Source organism: Sesamum indicum, linkage group LG6, assembly GCF_026168435.1.
Source record: "Sesamum indicum cultivar Baizhima isolate 11 linkage group LG6, ASM2616843v1, whole genome shotgun sequence".
NCBI lineage: Eukaryota > Viridiplantae > Streptophyta > Magnoliopsida > Lamiales > Pedaliaceae > Sesamum > Sesamum indicum.
The window spans coordinates 7,907,895-7,928,948 of record NC_142662.1 but is presented as its reverse complement, the minus strand read 5'-3'; the positions used below and the strand labels follow the sequence as shown (position 1 = coordinate 7,928,948).

At 36.8% G+C, this 21,054-nt stretch overlaps 4 protein-coding genes across 7 annotated transcripts; 2 read left to right on the top strand and 2 right to left on the bottom strand.

Annotated features, from left to right (window-relative positions):
- Window positions 1-2,274: 2,274 nt before the first annotated feature.
- LOC105164606 (copper-transporting ATPase PAA2, chloroplastic) lies at window positions 2,275-11,286 on the bottom strand. Of its 3 annotated transcripts, none has more exons than XM_088881707.1 (18): window positions 10,516-11,277; window positions 10,042-10,119; window positions 9,804-9,901; window positions 9,652-9,705; window positions 9,387-9,473; window positions 8,896-9,060; window positions 8,057-8,167; window positions 7,583-7,651; window positions 7,276-7,385; window positions 6,936-7,041; window positions 6,165-6,231; window positions 5,562-5,641; window positions 4,945-5,399; window positions 4,430-4,604; window positions 3,631-3,762; window positions 3,103-3,253; window positions 2,674-2,803; window positions 2,275-2,581 (listed from the first exon to the last, which is right to left on the bottom strand). In XM_088881707.1, exons 1-17 carry the CDS (start codon window positions 11,144-11,146, stop codon window positions 2,691-2,693), a joined length of 2,682 nt encoding a protein of 893 aa, XP_088737833.1. In that variant the 5' UTR covers window positions 11,147-11,277; the 3' UTR covers window positions 2,275-2,581; window positions 2,674-2,690. The 3 variants fall into 3 exon arrangements, with proteins under 3 accessions (XP_088737833.1, XP_088737832.1, XP_088737834.1); XM_088881706.1 differs by having other exon boundaries at window positions 2,275-2,558; window positions 10,516-11,275; XM_088881708.1 differs by lacking the exons at window positions 2,275-2,581; window positions 2,674-2,803; window positions 4,430-4,604 and having other exon boundaries at window positions 3,115-3,253; window positions 10,516-11,286.
- Window positions 11,287-12,155: 869 nt separating this feature from the next.
- On the top strand, window positions 12,156-14,361 carry YLMG2 (YGGT family protein). The gene is made up of 3 exons (XM_011083295.3): window positions 12,156-12,558; window positions 13,204-13,403; window positions 13,801-14,361. Exons 1-3 carry the CDS (start codon window positions 12,232-12,234, stop codon window positions 14,063-14,065), a joined length of 792 nt encoding a protein of 263 aa, XP_011081597.1. The 5' UTR covers window positions 12,156-12,231; the 3' UTR covers window positions 14,066-14,361.
- A 152-nt stretch (window positions 14,362-14,513) lies between these two features.
- Window positions 14,514-16,312, top strand: LOC105164609 (uncharacterized). Of its 2 annotated transcripts, none has more exons than XM_020694679.2 (2): window positions 14,514-15,549; window positions 15,984-16,312. In XM_020694679.2, the coding sequence occupies exon 1, from the start codon at window positions 15,176-15,178 to the stop codon at window positions 15,518-15,520; it is 345 nt and encodes a 114-aa protein (XP_020550338.1). In that variant the 5' UTR covers window positions 14,514-15,175; the 3' UTR covers window positions 15,521-15,549; window positions 15,984-16,312. The 2 variants fall into 2 exon arrangements, with proteins under 2 accessions (XP_020550338.1, XP_011081600.1); XM_011083298.3 differs by having other exon boundaries at window positions 15,969-16,312.
- On the bottom strand, window positions 15,834-20,528 carry LOC105164608 (RNI-like superfamily protein). Its single transcript, XM_011083297.3, has 6 exons — window positions 18,479-20,528; window positions 17,256-17,689; window positions 17,014-17,175; window positions 16,782-16,857; window positions 16,298-16,453; window positions 15,834-16,129 (listed from the first exon to the last, which is right to left on the bottom strand). Exons 1-6 carry the CDS (start codon window positions 19,829-19,831, stop codon window positions 15,962-15,964), a joined length of 2,349 nt encoding a protein of 782 aa, XP_011081599.1. The 5' UTR covers window positions 19,832-20,528; the 3' UTR covers window positions 15,834-15,961.
- Between the last annotated feature and the right edge of the window lie 526 nt (window positions 20,529-21,054).

Below are 21,054 nucleotides of genomic sequence, written 5' to 3'. Positions count from 1 at the left end.
GAAAAATATCTGATGCAGGCTTTAATTGGCAGTACTACTGCTGTTAATAATTTATAGCAATAATGATAGCATGAAACAATGTGAAGTAAATTGCCAACCGGGACACTTCAATAATTTGGGATTTGATATTTCGTTGTCAATATGTTGGGTTTAAAATTTACTGAAAATGTGTGGGAGTAAAAAATATATATACCTATATATATATATATGCCATTGGGACACTTTGTCAATTCTACTATGAAATCTTGTTAGACACTGGCTCTCTCAATTCTTGTTCATTGCCCCCCCCCCCCCCCCACACCCCAAAGTATAAGATATATAAAAGATGGCCACAAAAAATCCTTAAATTCTACCATAGCCCCAAACTTTTGACCATGCCGTCACTTTAAAGTTACCTATGCTACTTTTTTCTTACCTCGGGAAGGCCGCTTGTCTAGTCATTCACTCTGACATTATATAAATAAACCGTGTGTGGGTCCGCATTTCTCTAAGGCTGACAGTTTGACGGACGTTTTAACGGCGTTAGTGCACTGGTGCATGCAGTTCTTTCCATCCAAGTCTCTTCCTTCGATTTAGGAGTGATCAAAAAATTTAACATCACTCAATATGTTTGAACCAAATTGAATCGAATTATTTTTCATAATTTATATTTTAAGTTGTAATTTTAAATTTAGAGTAAAATACAATATACTATTAATTTGATTTAAATTTAGAATTAAAAAAAATCATAAAAAATTGTACGACACCACTAAATATATAATTGTATTTACATCATATATAATAATTATATAAAATTATTAATTTTTAGAAGAATTTCATATATAGATCATTGACTTTGTTGGATTAAGCGTTTCTTGTTGAATTAACATATATGATCTTATATTTTAATTTACTTAAAGTTGTTGAGAGTTTTGGTGGTCTATGATGCCTAATATTAATTTTTCTTGCTTGTTACATACAAATATTTATTTCATTTCTTAATTTTTGTTAGTCTCAATATCCTTTTTTTCATATATAAGTATTAAAATTGCCAAACCGCCCGAAACCCCACAAAATTGCACATTTAAGATTTTTAAAATGATAATTTAAAAAAAATATTTTATAAAACTACAGATGGCAATTCAATTTAAAAATAAATTTAAAAAAAATCAAAACTGTACCGTGAGGATCCTACTTTCATTCCATGTCACACTTGCTTATGAAGCATTTAAAAAAAAAAAAAAAGGATTTAAGATTAATGTTTGAACTTTGAATGAAGGCCCTTTTTAAAGATTAACAAATGTAGTTGGTTTAACACACCAAATTTGTGAAAAGAATTTTAATCAGCACCAAAAAGTGTATAGAGAGGCTCATTGCATAACAACGTGGATTTGGACCTTTTGGTCTTAAATCAACTAATGAAAACTTTGAACCTCTTTCCTGATACTTGGGCCTAATGTAGAGACCGTTGGGCTGCCCCACGCCATGAGTAGGCCCACCACGTGTTCAACTTTGTCATAAACAAATCCCTCAAAATAAATATTGTGTTCCAATTCTTAATGGAATTTAACTGACAAAACTGGATATTTCTTTGTCTAGTGAGCACAGCGAAAGGTTGGAGTGCGGAGGGGGGTGCACTAATGGGGCCAAGTAGCACATGCAAATCGTTTTCGCATGGAAGTACTTCCAACAATAGATATCCCACTCACGTGCCCATTCAATGAGTGTATTGAGGTTTTATGGTATTTTTGTATGCCCATTTCTATAGTATTAACATTATCAAAAATTAACGAACAATTCAAGATTTTTTCTCATATTAATTATGCTTAGTACTTGTGATCCATTAACGAATTCTGCAAAGAAAGAGGTACAGTATCCGCCAAAACGTTGTCTGCGGTATGGTATTTTCGAAAAGAACAGGGTTCTGGCATTCGGGCCTATGATAAAGTTAATCAAAGCCCCCCTTCTTTTACAGGCCGCCCAAAATGCAGTTGTGAAAATGCTCAAAACTAGGTAGAATTTCAATCGAGTATTTTGAGTTTTGAGCCATCAAAGCATGCAAAAATGACTTCTACATCAAAATTTATGAATACTAGCAGAGATATTCCCAGACATGTACTTTAAGTAGGTTTCAAGCTACACTTTTACATATTTATGCAAATACATATATCGTATTCCGTATCCATCAATGATTATATTTTGAGATTGTTCAAATTAAACACAGGCATTATGCATCAAAGACGTAAAGCCCAGCAGTATACAATTTTGAACAGACAGACACCAGTAACAACGCCGTAAGCCCAATATGCCACACTTTTATCCTCTTTATTCATTAGATAAATATAAATTCTAGAGGCTGTTTTGCAACTGAGGGAAACAAATTTATTCCTAGTTTGCCATTTCTATAGTTTACAATGCAGAGAGGCTCCGGAATTGTATATAATGCCTCTATCTTCATTTCGGCTGAGAAAATATTTAACATTTGGGTACATCACCATCCGCCTGCTTTCACAATTGTTTCCTCCTAGATGCCTTAAGCATACTGTTCCCAACTATTGAATTTGAAGAAATTCTCTGTTCTGCTTGTTGGGAAAAAAGAATCCTGAATTGGTCATTTCGATTGTTTACCATTCAAGAGAAAGTATAACAAACGCAAGGGCGTTCATCAGTTTCAATTGAAAGAAGCTAACTCACCCAGATAATACTTCATTTTATTGAGAATAAATTTTGGTTTTACTCTTTTCTTTCTTCCTTTGAGGACCATGGAACTGCAGAAGCAGTGAGTTGGTGACAACAAAGATCGAGCTCAGAGCCATCATTCCCCCTGCCAAAACAAACATATCATGGCAACAATATCCCAATTCAAACAATCAACTGGCAAAAATGTTAAGAGTTCTCAAGGGTCACTGAAATGGAAGCAGAAGGATATTTGCTTGAAAACTAAGTATCCTTCAGCCTCTCAATAAATCCAATGGGCTACTCATTATTGAATAAATCAAATCATGTCTGAGGTTTGTAGCATGATTCTGGCAATTGGCTACTCTTTTGCTAGGAAAACTTGGAAATTAGGATATGATGTTAAGAAGCACTTGAAGTTGGGTTTAGAGGAACTAGTGCACTCACCTGAAAGAGAAGGTGTCATAGCAAAATCAAAATGGGGAAGTAGTACTCCAGCTGCCATTGGAATAGCAATGACATTATAGGCAACTGCCCAGGTCAAATTTTGGCGAACTTTTGCCATTGTTGCTCTTGCAACATCAATTGCTTCTACTACCTGCCACACACAAGAATATTCTCAGTCCAAGGAACACAAGTGCAAAAATTCATACTGAACACCCATATTCCTAGTTTAGCACATGGATAGGAAAATTAACAAGAATATCCAACAGTGTAAAACATGAAGACGATCGTGGACAGACAAAAACCACCACAGAACATGAAAAGCTAATGCTGAATTGCTAATATATAAGCAATAGCTTCCTTCTTTTCATTCCTATACTACAACCAGCCTTTTGCTTCATGTTTTTGAACTGGTAAACGTCATGCAGAATATACATGTCAACCACTGAACAATGGCAAACTCCATTTATGGCAACATGACCAAATAAAGGGTGGCAGTGGCAGGTGTCATGACAAGAGGGAAACACATACCTGTGAAAGTCTATTTCCCAGGAGTATAATTGATGCTGCATTTGATGCAGCATTTTCTTGTCCTTCAATTTGCAAGGCAATTCCAACATCAGCAAGGGCAAGCGAAGGCGCATCATTAATACCATCACCAACCTTAAAAAATTACACGTTAGTTTAGCTGTCTTAATTCTCAAATAGCAGATATTAATTAATACATTAATCACAAAATCGATGAAGCACATCCATGCGCATCCATATTTTCATTAGCATCAAGATTATTATAAACAGTCAAATGTAATAGTCTACTATCAGCAGTTATCTTTCATATCCAACACCCCCCCCCCCCCAAAAAAAAAAAAGGAAATAATTAAATAAATAATAATAATAATAATAATAATAATATAAAAACAACAACACAGGAGCAAAATCATTATAATAAATAAGATGAAATAAAATGTAGTTAGCTTCCATGTAATTGTCAGATACTCAGCTACTTGCCACCATCCTGCGCATCTACATATTCACATCCTCATTTTGATTACCATAAGGAGTGAGCTAAAAAATAATCAAGTCATCAAATGTTGCAAATAGTTTACACAATTGTCATTTATCCTTATAGAATTTGCTCGTACTCAACTACTTCCATGCTCATGCAAGTTAATCATTTTCCTTCAGAAAACCATAAAACAGGGATAATCACTGGTGAGCTGTGACGTATTCACTTTATCAGCTTACACTCGGTGAAGATCGTGGTTGATCTCGAAATTAAAGAAAGCAGTCACTTTTCCCAGACATTCAACTCCAGACAATAAATAATTACCATAGCAACACGATGGCCTGATGCTTGAAGACTTGAAATAGCATCAGATTTCTGCTGTGGCGTTAAAGAACCATTGACAAACTCATTTTCTACCCCAACAGTCTTTGCTACAGCTGCAACTGCCTCTTCCCTGTCCCCTGACAAGAGGACTGTACGAATCCCCTTCTGCTGAAGCCTTAAAAAATTTAAAGAGAAAAGATATAGGAGAAAAGACAAAATACTTTAGAAATGCCTATAGGTTATGTAAGCCCAAAGCAGGTTCAGTATTTCTAGTTTGAACCTTTCCCATCCATTTGGTAAAGAGCAAATGACAAAAGTCAAAGAAGAATGACACTGATCTCTATAATACAATAAGCAAATAAATCAATTCATAACCAGATACCTTCAGAAATTATTCTAAAACGTAGGAGGAAACCCCAAGCTATAGTCAAATAAGATACTTGCATGAAGTAGGCTGGCTTTAATTTCCAGTCACGCTAATTTTGAGTATTTTGGTTTAGGAAGAAAAACAATACCTAGTTATAGTAGATTCCGCATCAGGTCGCAAATTGTCGGATATTGCAATAGCACCAATAATGCCTTCTCCTTCCCTCCCAACATAAACAATTGTTCTTGAATGGTTAGATGATGAATGCTCTGCTGATGATTGATGGATCACAGACTGCTCAAGTTTCTTTAAATCAGAGAGGCTTTTTTTCTGCTGAAAACGCTCATGAACCCAACTTAATTTGCCAACTGCCACTAAAAGCCCACCTACTTCTGCTAAGGTTCCAGACCCTGGTTCAGCTAATTGACGACTTGTACTAGGAATATTCAAATTCAACGATTCGGCTTTAGCTATAATAGCCTTTGCAAGTGGATGTGAGGCTGTTTTCTCCACTGCAGCAGCAATTTCAAGTAATTCTGATTCTTCATGACCAAAAGATGCAACAGCTGATACAGTAGGTCTTCCTTCAGTAAGAGTTCCTGTCTGAAGGTTGAAAATAGCAAAGACACAATAGTCAACTTGGGTAATATGGTTGCATATTTCTGCTTTATCTAATCTTATCCTTGTTATATAGATGGATAGCTTTACGGTACTTTAACAGTAAAAGGATATCACACATGGAAAAGAGGGTGCCTGGATGCTTACTTTATCTAAGGTGATGTAATCTATTCCAGCCAAACGTTCCAATACATCTCCTCCTCTTATAAGAAGTCCCTGTTTTGCTCCTGATGTGAACATGAAGAAAAAAGTAAAGCTTCCAGCAAAGAGGCCCAACATTATGGAGTAATTCAGGAAAATTCAAACAGTCGGACTTCATAATGTAATGTGTCTAGAGGTGCCTGAAGTTGCACCACACCTGCAACTAACTGCATTTTTACTGAGTAAAATTAGAGCTCACACACTATCAATTGTTTCAATTCTGTAACCTTGGCCAAATAATTCATATTGGACTCTCCCGTACATAATATCTATGCTCACTAGGTGATTCCAAAACCAAATATCAATACTGATTACAGCAGTGGCAAATAAAAGCATCAAGCTTGCGTGCTTGGGTGGGAAGATTCAGCCAATATGAATGGCATTTCTTCTTAATTTACTAATCTTATGGATTTTCTGCCTTGACATGTAATATTCAGGGTAACTATCCCAGATCTAACGAGTAGCCAGACCAATACTGCACTTATCAGCAAGTTAGTAGAGTTATGACTAAAAAGAATGTCCCTGAAACTAAAATGAAAGATATCTTACCAAGGGACGTGCCAACTAGAATTGCCGTCGGCGTAGCAAGGCCCAAAGCACACGGACATGAAACAACCTGGAAGAAAATGGTATCTAATCAGAGAAGATTAAGAATATCCGATGTAGCATATGCAAAAGGTCTGGATAGCCATTAACCCATGTATGCTTTGTATATGAACAAAAATATATTATGAATGACACAAGAGAAACCATCTGATATTTCCATGAATCTCCACCAAGCTTCGCATCACTCATTTCAATGTGCATTACACGTAAATTTTCTGTTCGAGTAATATGCTTTAAACTGTAACTACATGCAACCAGCTACTTATCCAGCATACTCTAAAATCGTACCGCCATCGAATCAACTCTCATTCATTGATACACCAGAGAGAACAAAGGAATCAACTTTCATTCATTGGTACACCAAATAGAATAAAGGGAAAAGAAACAACAGAAGTCAATAAAATGCAAACAAGATTTATCATTCAGTTCCCCAATTTCTTAAGAATAGGAATAAAAGTATGGAGACGCATAAAGAAACAACTACATACACCAGACATATAAAAAAGCCAATTCCAAATGCTCGTGCAAATTATGTAAAAATGAGATTAAATCCCTAATTGAAAAAAAACTAATTAGGTCCCCAAAATCACCCTGGTCGTGTAAACAAATTATATGAAAAAATTCAAATATTAACAAAAGCAACGCATATATTTGAGTCAAATGGACATTATAACTAAAATGTCCTCAGTTCCACAAAGTTCATAGTATACCCACCAAAACATCCACTGCAAGCTTCATGCTTAATAGCAGTGAATTTCCATCTGGTCCAGCTATATCATTGAGCAAGACATCTGGAAAGATATGAGTTCCAATATAGTACCTGACGAAGGCGAAAAAAACCAAGCTATCATCAAAGCACGTACTAATAAAATAAAACACTGGTAACATCATCTCCAAATTAAATAAGTCTATATATAAAAATCTCAAGGAACAAAATAGACAACCAAAGTCTTCGCTGAAAAGGGATGATAATTGACTTGGATTGTAAGTAAAGTAACATGAAACTCCTACTGTCTCATGGTTACTACCAGAAACTGAAGATGCAGATACCTACCAGAAAGCAAATGTGGCTGCTGACAGTGTCATGACACTATATACAAAAGGGCCAGCAATTGAATCTGCAAGCCTTTGAATAGGTGCTTCACGTCCTTGAGCATCCTCAACCTTGAGAAACAAGAAGGAATTATGTAAAAAAGGTCAGCTGTCAACCACACCTTTCTCACTTGTCTAGCTAAGCTCTGCTGTCTACTCATGCACACACATATATGGTGGGAGGGGAAGAGAGAGAAGACGATGTTAACAGTCTTGGATATCTACTCATGCACACACATAAATAGGTGGGAGGGGAAGAGAGAGAAGACCATGTTAACAATCTTGGATATTGTTGAATTTGAACCGGTGGACGAGGCTTCTATCCTTAAAGGACCATCCTGAAAAATGTCGGGATAAAAGCATCAGACCAACATTAGAACTATAAATGTAAAACCATTTTATATAAAATTCATAACAGAAGTTACAGCTGAACCAATCTTAATTAACTATGCTCCTCCAGGATATGGAAAATCAAGCACAAGAAAAGTCATAGACAAGTATAAAGGTAAAATATATAAATTAACCAAATAAGTCATAGAAGTCATATAATTATTAAGGTGCTTTGTTTTTTGTCCAGGGGTTTGAGGAGTAGGGGGGTTATTTTCCTACAAAAGTTTTCGCTCAGCAGATGCATGCAAATACCTATAAAATCAAATTTAGGCAAAAAAGTTTCTACAGGTTGCCACCCGAAAGCATAAAATTAGAACCAAATCTGAAGCAAAATACTCTGAATATCCTCATACCCAATTAATCGTTCCTGCTGAAACAGAAAGGCCTTTTTCCTTGAATACAGGAAGAGATTCACCTGTAAGCATGGACTCATCCACTACACTTCGACCTGCAAGGATTTTTCCCTGCACAGAAAATTTGATGTTTCTACTCATCCATTAAATAGACATATTTTCACTTGTATAAAGAGATACACATAAAACAATTTTCAGCATGGTAAAATATAGACTCCTGTATTTTTTTTTTCTTCAATTTCAGCAAGCACCTCACCAGAGAGTGAACATGGTTACAAAATAGATTTTCCAGACGAGAAAAAATCTTTTTGGGAATAATTATTGTTTGTTTTCTTCTATTTTATTATTAATTTATGCTTATAAGTTTCTTTTTTTTTCTTTATTGGTGTGAATGTCTCGCACGCACACGAGACGACGTTGACTTGTTGGGGTCAGAGTAGCTAATTACAAGTTCCTGCATTCTACTATAAGTACCACAAATATTTACACAGATATCCTCAATCACGTTTTATTTACTGATCCCAGGAATGGGTGTGGTATATATATGCTCTTAATAATCTTATCCCACAGTTATTGTTTTCTCCTTTTTCGTGACAGGGCCAACCAATCTTCTGATCTGAGATTCTCATGTTTTTATGATAAATAATCATGCATCTATCGGAAGCGTACTGCACGAGAAAGATACTTAGAACAGCTGGCAAAACATAACAGGGACATGAAACAGGATACATCAGATTGATAAAATCAAATGGAAGTAACATAAGCAGATGCTACCAAATGCCGCCAGAAAATTTTGTATAGCTTCAAGTAATGAAAAGTTTAAATGGAGAATCACTTACATCTACAGGAATTGTTTCTCCAGGAAAAACCAAGATCGAATCACCAATCCGGATATCATCGGTGGGAACTTCAATGCACATTGCATCAGAGCAAAGAACACTGTCAGCAGAAACATCACTTCCAGAGGGAGAAATCACAAGTCTTGATTTAGTTGATATGAGCGACTGCATTGTGACCAAGTTAGCAGTATACCAAGACATTATCCAAAAAAAACGTACAGGATAAATTCATAGAAACAACTGGTTGACATTAAGTCCACATAAATAATCTGAACATAGTGGTTGTGCAGAAATTATGGAAGAAACCTCTTAGTTTCTCTCAACAGTTCTAAGGTGCAAAAACTGCCATTATAAAAACATATGTTTTAGTAACAAATGTTTATCTGCTGACATATGGTGTGTCTGGACTCTGTTTATTTGGAGGAGTAGTAATGAGCAGATCGAGGATTAGGAGAAAGCTCCCCTGAGAGGAGCCAACAGTTAAAACTTACTAATAGCTCATTCATGTCACTAGATGCCTTGATCCTAGCTCTTTCTTCAAGTGAACGCCCCAGCAGGATAAAACCGAGAAGCATGACCTGCATGCTAAAAATCAATTAATTTCAGTGAGAAACTTGACAAATTGCACCAGGAGCAGTTATCAGCATATAAATTTAATCGCAATTACAATGACAAGTCATACATGATTACGGAATAAGCTTGATAGTGCTTTTTTGGCCTTCAAAAAGTTTAAACTTAAGTCATAGCAAAACGTACCGGTTCATCAAAAAACGCAGCATTCCATTGAAGTTCAGGGTTGAGAAGTGACACCTAAAGAGTATGACAATTAATCAGTGAAGTACATTTGCAAACAAGTAACAACTTGCACTGTGAAGCACCATGAAAAGAGACATCATTTACATACTTACCGCACTAATTGCAAATGCAGCAATTGCTCCAAAGCCAACTAGAGAGTTCATATTTGGTGAACCCTTTTTAAAAGCCCTTAATCCATCAAAAAGCAAGTCTGGACCACAATGTAGTTAATTGTGTTAGCAGAAAAAGTATGCAATACCTGATGATACACATACATTCTTACAGTACACATAAAGTTCAAGTGTAACAAATTAATATGAAAAGCAATCCAGCTAATTTGCGCAAACTAACCTCGTCCAGGTCCCAACAGAGAGCCCAAAGCCAAACCACCTTTCACATATGAATTGTGCAAAATATCCAAGACTGATCCTATACAACAATAAATAAAATAAAGGCACTAAGTTACAACAATCAATGTGGGAAATGGAAAAGGTACAAATTTGTACATAATTTAAGTTTCTGGAAAATGCGCCAAAGTTAATCCTTAAACATCAAATATTCCCAAATTAAATCCTGGATGCTGGAGTTGCTATGGTTTTTCAGGCACAAAGCCCCTGAACACGGTCCTTATGCAAAAGTAGTTGTTGTACCTAAAAAGCTTTTGAAAGGTCGAATAAATGCAACAACCTCAGATGTCAGCACAGCTGATACCTAAAACTAATAGGCCATACAGCAATTCAGGCAGAACTCGAACTTAAACGTTTTGCGTTGATCATTGGTCGTTGCAGCTAACTGGAAAGCTGAAAAGAAAGTAAAAAATCTCACCATGACCGATATGAATGCCGAGTGAATGCAAAATATGAGACGCATGAGAGCCACAGCAGAGAGCAACCAAAGTCCAAGCAAATGCCACGCGATTCCTACTCTTCATGAGCAACGCCTCCTTCTTCTCCACCGTCTCCCTCCACTTGCGCACCTTCGCCTCCACCCCCATCCCCGACACTCTCCGTCGCGCGTCAAATCCGCTCGCCGACACTCTCTTCGCCAGCTCGTCGGCCACGCCAGATAAATCTTCTCCGACTGCGACTGCTTGCTTCAGCTTGATCGCGGCGGTCTCGGTCAGCATGTTGACCACAGCGGACTCAACGCGCTCGTCGGCGGAGATAATCGATTTAACTCGTGTAACACACGCGCCGCACATCATTCCAGACACATCAAGTAACACAGTGGAATTAGTCTCCTCCTGAGCTGTCTTCTCCTGCAGTGGCAGTTGGGGGTTGGTAGGCGATTTAAACTCCACCGCCTTGGCGGAAATGCGGGTAAAGCTACGGAATCTGGGCGGATGTGGAAGATGCGAACGGCGTCGCTTGTAGTGGAGAGGGGGCAACTCATAGCGATGGCGGAGAGATGAGCTGAGAGGGGAGAGGGAGAAACGGAGGAGACTGGTGGTAGACATAGTTGTAGAGAGAGAAAGAAGAGGAGTGAGTCGGGTCGCGTGAATTTGATCTCAACGGTGAAGGATAAGGCTAAATGTGTAATCCACCATTTTTTTTATATTATTATATGGTCCAAACTCCAAACTCCAACAATGAATAACATGTGAATGTCATTGGGTATGTGAATACTGAATAGTGATGTTCGTCTTTATATTATTTTCTTTGTTGGTTTGGTTAGGTGAAGGTGAAGGTAGATAGTGCAAAGTCTTTTCAATTATAGCTGTAATCCGTTTTTAAAATCCTCAAAATTTTACATTAAATCACGTGGATAGATGTAAACATTATTTATTAAGACCATATACTTGAGTCAAACTCAAAATAAACATTAATCTGGAATTAGTATTAGTCGTTTTCAACACAACTGTGCTTGCAATCATAAGTCCATACAACACCACCAATTCTGCTTGCAATCATAGCTCCATACTCCATACAATCATTAAATATCTCTCCAGAATTATAAGCCCTGCGCAAAACAAATTAAGATCTATCTACTTTCACAAACAAAATCATACAAATGAAACAAAAATCATTAAAAAAATGGACCATTACATTTATATTCCTTACTTGTTATATATTTACACAAATTATTTATTTCTTTTAAATAATTATATATATACCTATCTATAAAAAATCGTTAACTTCATTTACATAAATTATCAATGCATTTTGAAAAATTACATATACATTCTGAAAAATATAAACATCATTACACTAACTATTTCTATTTTTTTTATTGTCAAGTGTAGTTTTTATAATTGAAATTTTAGTCAATATTTTACCAAGACCTGGTACTGAAAATGGGCCACATGAGTAAGAAATCATAATTTATTGGCCCAATTGTTCACGTTGCCTTATATCTACTGGGAATGAAAAGCCGAAACCCATAAACGTACAGCCCACTAAGAGTCAAGGAAGCGCTCAATGTTATTTCTGAAGAACTCAAGGACTGGATCCACAATTTCTCCAAAATTGAGGGGCGAAAATATCTTTATCTCAAGAGTTTTCGTTATCCCCTGCAACTCTGCTTACCTCACTGCAACCGAAAATGGATTCTTGCTTTTCCTCAAAGCACTCACTAGAAGACGAGCACAAGTCTTCTGCATTAGGCCCACCTTCTCAGTTTCTGATGTTGCTACCATTTTCTTCTCCACCTCTCAATTTTATTCACTGCACCCCATTTTTCAGACAACCTTTAAGTTTGAATCCCAACTTCAAGTTACTGATGGGAGCTTCAAATGTTGTTCGTGAGGTGCAAAAATCCATTATGTCTAATGTTGAGAAATGTCTCAAGATTGTTGATAATTTCAGGTCCCAGATTGCGGTTCTTGATAAAATAATGTCTTTTCCCTCTTATCTTCAATATGGCTGCCAGGTATTCTTTGTCTCTCCAGTCATATCGAGATTTAATTCTCTTGCGGGGACAAACTGTTTCCATTTTTTAGAACTATGCAACTCAGAAATGAGGAATTTCTATTCTTTGCTAATTCTAACTAGTACATAATTTCCATGTGTGGTTTCATTCCATGGGTATATATGGGCTGAATTAATTTGCTTGTTATGTTTTCCGTTTCTCTATTTTTTCTTGATAAAGTTTGTATTCTGCAATGGTAACTACGGTAATGATATCAAACTAGAAAATTGAAAAGATATAGAAGCTTACTCTAAATTATTCTGTTCTGCAACATATTTTTCAGAAAAGTATTCTGATAAGTGATAACCATTTACTTCCATGTACTTAGTTTTTCCTATCTGTTTTTCACTGGTTAGCAATTAGAAAAGCATTTACACTCTTGTGATTTAGTTTTTTAGATGGCTGTCTTTTTAGCAGAACAAAGGAAGAAAAACCATGTAACTAATCTTGAATGAGTATGGAATAAGTCTTTGTTGAGTTTAGTCTTAATTTCTTATTATTGATAGATAGTTGTACTGGTGAAGGACCACCGGAGGCCATAGATGAACTATGCTTATTTCTGCTTTTAATAATTGATTAACTCCACTTGAACTTTCTCCTCTCCAGATTCCACGCACTAACTGCCAGAATTTGGAGATGTTGTCCAATTCAAACTTTGCTGCCATTTTACCCGGTGATTCAGTGGCTGGAATCGTGGTAACTAATGGGATTTTGAATTTCTTAAACATCTACAACACTTTGCTGGTCGTCAGGCTTGTTTTAACTTGGTTCCCTAATGCACCTCCGGCAGTTGTCAGCCCCCTTAGGTATGGCATTATTTTGGCATCATTATTATTCTATCATCCTGCTTGAAACCTGAGGCTAAAGGTCCAGTCAATACCCTTTTGTTAACAAATGATTATAAATCTTATGCTGGAAGCAGAGTCTCGTTGATCATTGTATAGCTCATATCTAGCGTGTAAGATTATAATTTACTGAGTTGTAGTTCAGAGTTTATATGGGAACCAAGTATATTATATGCTGGAAGAGATCTTTGAGTTTCATTTCTTCCTCAGTATTGGATGCATCCCGTTCCCCCACCCCATCCATTATCATTCGTCTTGGGAGAGTGACTAGTACTAGTTGATGCTAATTTATAGAACTATTGGCGTGAGTATCTGAAGAAATAGATAAGACCCCTAACACTGAATGCACTACTTTCAGCACTTTATGCGACCCATACTTGAACATATTCCGGGGAATCATACCACCACTTGGAGGGACTCTGGATCTTTCACCTATTCTGGCATTTCTTGTTTTAAATGCCTTCACAAGCACAGCTGCTGCATTGCCTGCTGAACTTCCTTCCGCGGAAGTATCCAAAGTTAATCCATCTCATGCAACAACAGCTCACCTCACCACATTACAGAAGAAGTGGATGAGAAGGCTTTCTGGAAACAAGTCAAAAAGTTCCAATGCTGGAATTTAAGTTGTTTCTCTTCCCAGTTTGATTTTTTTCAACTGCCAGCACGATACTAGGTATAAATTGTCACATTCTTTAAATATGTTGGCTATAGTTGAAATTCTATAGCACAGTTCTCAACTTTCTTACTGTGTAAATTCATTTGTTTGATGGTAAAATCAGCGCCATGTATAATCCAATTTAAGGTGGTTTTGGTCACTTGCTCAGCATATGAACCAAACATCAATTTGTCAAAAAGGGATTCTGGCTCTTGGTGCAATTATATACTCTGGAGTAGGAAAGTAATATAGTTCACTATGTTACCTGTGGGCGCCCATTGAACTTCTTGGATTTCTGCTTGCTTCATCATGTGAACTAAAAGCTCGTTCTTTTATAACTTTGGTTGATCTTGTCAACCAATATGCATATTATATGAAAATATGTGGAAACGAATGGATAACTGTGGAATACAGCTGCTGATGGCAAATGTTATTGCTTGAATTTTTCTTTTGGTTTTTAGTTTTCTATGACACAAACTGGTTTAAACCTTGGAATATTTTCCATGCTCTACTTCTCCTCTTCAACATTTTGTTTGGTGCTCTACTTACGGTCTTCATCATTTTTTGTTGGTTAATCTTGAAGAGAATAGTCTATCTTGCCTGATTTAATTAGATTCTACCGATCACATTTAGTGATCATTCTCCTCACTGATTACTCCCCAACCCCAAAACCCTAGACTAACCACAACTTTTTAACCATTTATTGTTTTGCTTTCTTTTTTTCCAATTTGATAACCAATCAGGCTATCTAGACTTGAAGTTATTGGTGGCAGAATCAGATTCCCAAGTATCTGCACCACTAGTAGTTCTGACAGATTGAGAATGCTTCTCTAATCTGTCTACTTATTCTTATCTTCAGACTCTAAACGCCAACAGCTCATTTCACAAGCCCTGATCTCCCAAACCTTCCAAAGTGAACAATCTTTTTTCATATAAAGATGTCAAACATTATACACATCCATGAGTTAAAGAAGCCAAGAACAGAGCTTAGCCAGCTGAACTGATCTATTACCTTCCAGTTGATTCAGCGCATAAGAAATTCACATAAGCAACTCAGGCATCTGGAAAGGTCCTTAGAATGGAGCACGGAGCAAGACGGAGGCGTACTAGGTTTTCATCTCACGACAAGAGGCTTCTGGCCATAGGATTTGCAATTCTTGCTGTACTTTCTCCTCTCTATATAGATCGCAGGTCAATTCCTGAGCCAGAGCTCGAGGAAGAACCCATATACTTTTCTTCCTACCTGCCTTTTCTGCTGCTCCTTTTGGTAACGTCCATAGCTATTTCGGGTTATTTAGAGCGCGGATTTGCCAGGCTTGATCCTTACTGGATTCATCGAGCTGGTGGTTCTTCTACAGGGATTATTATTGTTTTAATTGTCCTTACCTTGGTTTTAAAGTGTAAAGCCTCTACTGGGAACTGAGGTGGTGGCCTGCCATACCACCAATTCAGGTGAAATTATAAGTTCCGATCTGTATTAGGAAGTTAAGGTCCATGAGAGGTCTTGGTACTTCATCTTTTCACCATCTGCATCCAGCCTTATGATGATGTCTATCACATATATGTATATATCCATGTTTTTAGCATATCAAATCGATGTTGCACATGTTAAATAGCACCTGAGCACGGCCAAGAAGTTTTTGAAATTAGTCGAATATGATCAAATTGGCAATGCTAGCGATGAGATAGGTCCCAGGGTTTGAGTACGTAAGGAATATTATCGAGACCGCAATCCAGGCAAAAAGTATTTTCTGATGCATTATGCTATGCAGACACTTACAAGTATATGCCATATATGATCTAATATATGATGAAAATTGGGCCACGTTCTGATGTTTATGATCCAAAATTTACATTTTAACATCTAGCAGATCTCTTTGTTCCAGACTTCCTGGCTCATTGTCAGAGGTGAATAGCGCAATAACACTTCTTCGGGTTCAAGCAAGTTTACATGATCCAGAATTGGAGTCAGGTTTAACCCAATTATCTTCACGAATGGATTGGAGTGCCCATTCAGAAATACATTTGTGATCTGCAGAAACAGAACATAGGCAGAGAATTACATCGACTACAATAATGAAGGGAAGCTTCTAGATTTCCCAAGTTGCTGTCCAAATAAAATTGGGACCAGTTAGGGCCACAAGAAACTGTTGTATGAGATTTATGATTACAGCAAAAAAGTTATTGTTGGCGTGCAAACCTGTCTACAGCCAAAGACTTTGAGCAGCTTTAGTGATGAGCAACTATCAACAATCAACCCTAGAGCCTCGTTAGTAATTCTGCGACACCACGATATATCCAAACTTAACAACTTCCTAGAACGTTTGGCGAGTGATAAGGCAGTACTGGACCCAACCTGCTAAATATCGCTAATTAGTTACAAACATCAAAAGATAATCAGAAATATAATGAATCTCGTACAATGCCTCATCCGCAACATAATGAAGGTAGATTTTTTCTATTAACATTTACAGTCATATATAGCATACAAATGATGTTTAGTGTCCTGACAGTTGCCCTTAACGCATGATCATGTCATGGCCAGGGTAGATAAAAGAGCCAATGTCACAGGTAGAGGAGGAAAAATAAATATGAAGATGCGAATGCAACATATGCCACTGAAATTGTAGAGGTATAGTGACTCTCGAAACACGCAAAAGGTAGCCGAATCCAGATAACAATACCTTTGTCATATTATTCAGTAAAAGTTCCATCAAGGACTCCCCAGAGCTTTCCAGAAATGCTGCCATAGCTTCATCACTAACATGCAGAAGGAAAGCCATTAAATTAATGTTGTGTATTATATAGTTTATCTGGGTTGATGCTTCTTATCATTTACAATCATGGCAAAACCCAAGTCCATGAAACTGCAGAGTTTTAACGAAGAAAGCTGGAAAAAAGGGAATTGATAGAAACCTGAACCCATTGCGACAAAGTTTGAGCTTTCGAATTGATTTACAACCATTGGCAAGATACTCCAATCCCAGATCTGTCAAGTTGTGCAGGTTTGCAATGTTCAGTGCACATAAATCAGCACAGTTGCTACCAATGGTTTTGAGAGAGCAATCAGTCAGTGCTCTGCATTATCATAAAGTAGACAACAGTTAGAACCTAACATATGCATCTATCAGCAAGAGGGACTAATAAAATCAACTTACAGGCAGTCAGCCAAATCAAGCTCCTTAATACTTTGACCACATACTGTAATAATTTCACTGATAAATTGATCGGTTATGGTTTGTATGCCGGCAACTGATAACACTTCCAAATGTTTAAACTTTTTAAATGCTGGAAGAATCAACATCACATTTATCTTTTGGCAATCATCTATATAAAGCTCCCTCAAATTTGATCCCAAAGAGTCAGCTATGATGTTGATGGCATCGCAAGTCAGAAGGGTGCAGTGGCCCAAATTAATAGACTGCAGTGCCCGTGCTGACATAACAAGGTTTTTAAGCCCACTGTCTGATAAACGGCAGGCACCTCTAAGGGAAACAATGGCTAGACTGGACAAACTATTTGAGGATTGAGTTAATGTCTCCTTGAATGCAAAATCAAGCATGCACTGCCCACACAGGTCAAGTTGAAGCACCTGCAACCACATCACCATAAGTAGTTTGCTTCACAACAATATCGCATAAAGATTAGCAGTAAGACAGAAATTAAATAAGTAAAACACCAGCAGTGTTACAATAAAAAAACCACACATCAATTCAAACAAGCAGGAGTTCATCCCAATCCCAAAATTTTAAGCTCATGATAAGACAACATGATGCAAATTCTCAAACGAACATTGCAATCGTTGGCAGTTTGTGCATTTTCACTTAATTTTAGTCATCCTAGTCAGGCATCCACAATGATTAATCCAAGGCGGAAAGTGAATAATCTGTTTACGATACGTACACTTAGATCCATCACTCAATCTAATACTGAGTAAAATATAGAGGAACACATGCCAATAACAATTGATAATTGGACAATAGACGTTAGTCATATTCCATTCAGAGATTTTACATTTTTTGACCTTAAATAAATCAGTCCCAGCTTCTCTACAGCAATTAGGCCGGAGTCTATACATGCCTCAATAAGATGAACATTGGTGAGATTTAGAATCATGGATATATTATGTTAAATTCCTCAGCTATCAGGACTCAGGCATAGAGAGTAACAATGAAAGAACTACCGAGGGACATTGAGCCCCAAAGGAGATATAAAAGGTACTTCTTCAAACAAAAGAAAAGCAAAATTAAGATTAGAAGAACCAATATGATCATAAACATATAGGAAAATGAAATTGTATCTATTACACAACAGAAGCTTCATTAGCACGATGACTCTGAATGCTTATATAAAATATAAGAAGAAAGAAAGAATGGGTTACCCTCAAATCTTTTGTCTGACAATTCCGAAATGTCTGCTGAAATTGTTTATCAGTCAGCCATGAGCAATTTTTTATGCGAATCTCAGTTGGAAATCCTTGTAACAGAAGGTTAAGAACATTGAGATTCATTTTTCGCATATCACACAGCATGTCAGTTAGTTTTCTACGGAGGTTATCTGGAACCAGTTCAAGTGAGACTATTCCCTCAGCATTTTCAGCAAGAGCTTTCAGTGACAAATCCAGCAGAGAAGGAACAAATGGTGCTGTAATGTTTTGGTTCTGCTTTTCTTCTGAGGGTTTCCACTCAACCAACTGCTGAGCTGCTCGCTTTGAAGTTCTTTCTCTTATCATCTTAAGAGCTTCAGAGAAAGGGCCAGGAGACTTTCCTAGTTGTTCTAGAGCTCTTGAAGTAGGTGATCCTTGTTTCTGACTAGAAGATTCTTTCCCATTGTTCTGATTTGGATGGTTCATACGCGCAAATCGTTTGGCAGATTCTCTCCAACTTTCCTGCATTAACTCTTCTCTAATTCTTAAAGCTCGATCAGCCTGTCTTAGTGCTCTTTCACCCGATTCACTCCTTGCATCTGATGCTGCTGGCTGCCATGTTCCAGCTTCAATATCTTCTGTAGGCTCAGTATTCCTGATTGATTCATTATCATTCAGCAAATAAGATTCAATTGCCTTTAGAGATAACCATGATTCATCAACAACATTAGCCTTCCCCTTTTCTTCCCTGGTATACCTCCTCGTACCACCAGTCACTGAACTACTTTCGGCAGCAACATTATCCCTTGTAACCATTCCCAATTCAAGGCTCAAATTTTCCACCCTATCGTAAGGCGTCTCTAGTTCTACTTGTTTACCCTTTGCATTATAACCAAATGTATAACCTATAACTTCCACCTCTTTATCACTATCGTCTGATGCAATGACGATAATCTCTTCTCTGTTCTGATTGCTCATGGACCCTTTATAATATTCTAAACAGCCCTTCTCTATCCCACCGCCCTGTGTTGTATTCACTGGAATGTTAAGATCAAACGCTAAACCTTTCTGCTCCTCTTCATTGCCAAAAATTAAATCAAAATTTATATCAAAGTCCCATATGTTGGAATCCTTCAAACCACCAAGATTCTGACCATCAAGATTATCAGGGACTGTATTTCCGAAAGGGTCTCCATCTATATGTGCTGGTGCAGAACCTATCCCTCCATTCCCAACAAAAGGTCTCTCTTGATCACCTTCATTCCTCTGTAAAGCGCCACAACTCTCATCAGTCCCATTGAAGAACCTAACTTTCTTTAACCCCAAGTTTTTACTCCCCTCTTCAACAGCCTCATTGACCCTCTTCATTCTAAACAAATCTCACGAAGCACTACCGTTCCAAGAAAAGTCAAGATTGAAACTTGAACAAAAACCCAAGAAAATTTTAGGGGTGTTGTTAAAGTGAAGAGAAAAAACTTGGGTTTGGATGATTGAAACGAAAACGTACCTCAAGAATAACACATAAAAGAAAGAGCGTGGAATCAAACCCAAAACGTGTTTCTGGGCTTTACTCCAAAATCAAAGAAAATAAAAGAATTCTTGGATTCACAAGAAGAAAGAGTAAAGTTCCAATCTTCCTTCCAAAAGTAAAACCAACAAAAAATAAATAAAAGAAAAACTGAAGAATGACTCAAACTCAAACCCAAATATACTGAAATGGAACATAGAGAGTTAGGCGAATCACGAGAGAGCAGCAGAAATGACTGATGATAAAGAGGATTTGAATCGCGTTAATGTAACGGTTTCACCATCATTTAAGAGAATTCTGTGAGGGCATTTAGGTAATGTGAGAGTGAAAATACTTGTGCCGATAATATGAATATAGAAAGTAGTAGCTATATGTATATATTAGAGAATCTGAATTCATTGACGAAGACTTGTGATTGAGATTAGAAATTGAAAGCTAAAGCAGAGGAAAGAGGGATTCAGATTTCGGTAGAAAGAGAGAATTTTTATTGACGAACTGCCAGTTATGGAAGGTGGCCCTGTTTCTTGCTTTTCTTGGTGACTCGGATTGCATTGCATTTATATATGTATCTCTATGTACTTATGTTGTGTGTGTGTGAGCTTTTTTTCTTTTTGGTAATAATAATGATAATTTTCTCATTATTAGTGTGACTAATACTAATATTTACAGCTAAAAAAAATGAAGAATATTTAAAATGTCAAATTGTTTTCATCTTTCATGGTATATTTATGAAAAAAATGGCTTGTTTGATTACCCTACTACCCTTGCATAAATAATTTTTAAATTTATTGTGATTTAACGTATTTCTTGTTATATTATTATATTACTGTAATCTAATATGTCGATTATGGGTTGTCATGTTACTAAAATCCAATTCAGATTGACATAATATTATTACATGAATCCAACTGAAGTTTTGTTTGGATGAAGATGAATTTATGAGTGCTACAGTCAGATATTTTTATTCTTCAAGTGTGTTTGTGTATATATGTATGTGGATACTTTTTGTTCTTCCCTCTTTGGATGATTTATCATCTTTGACTAACTATTATCAACATATTCA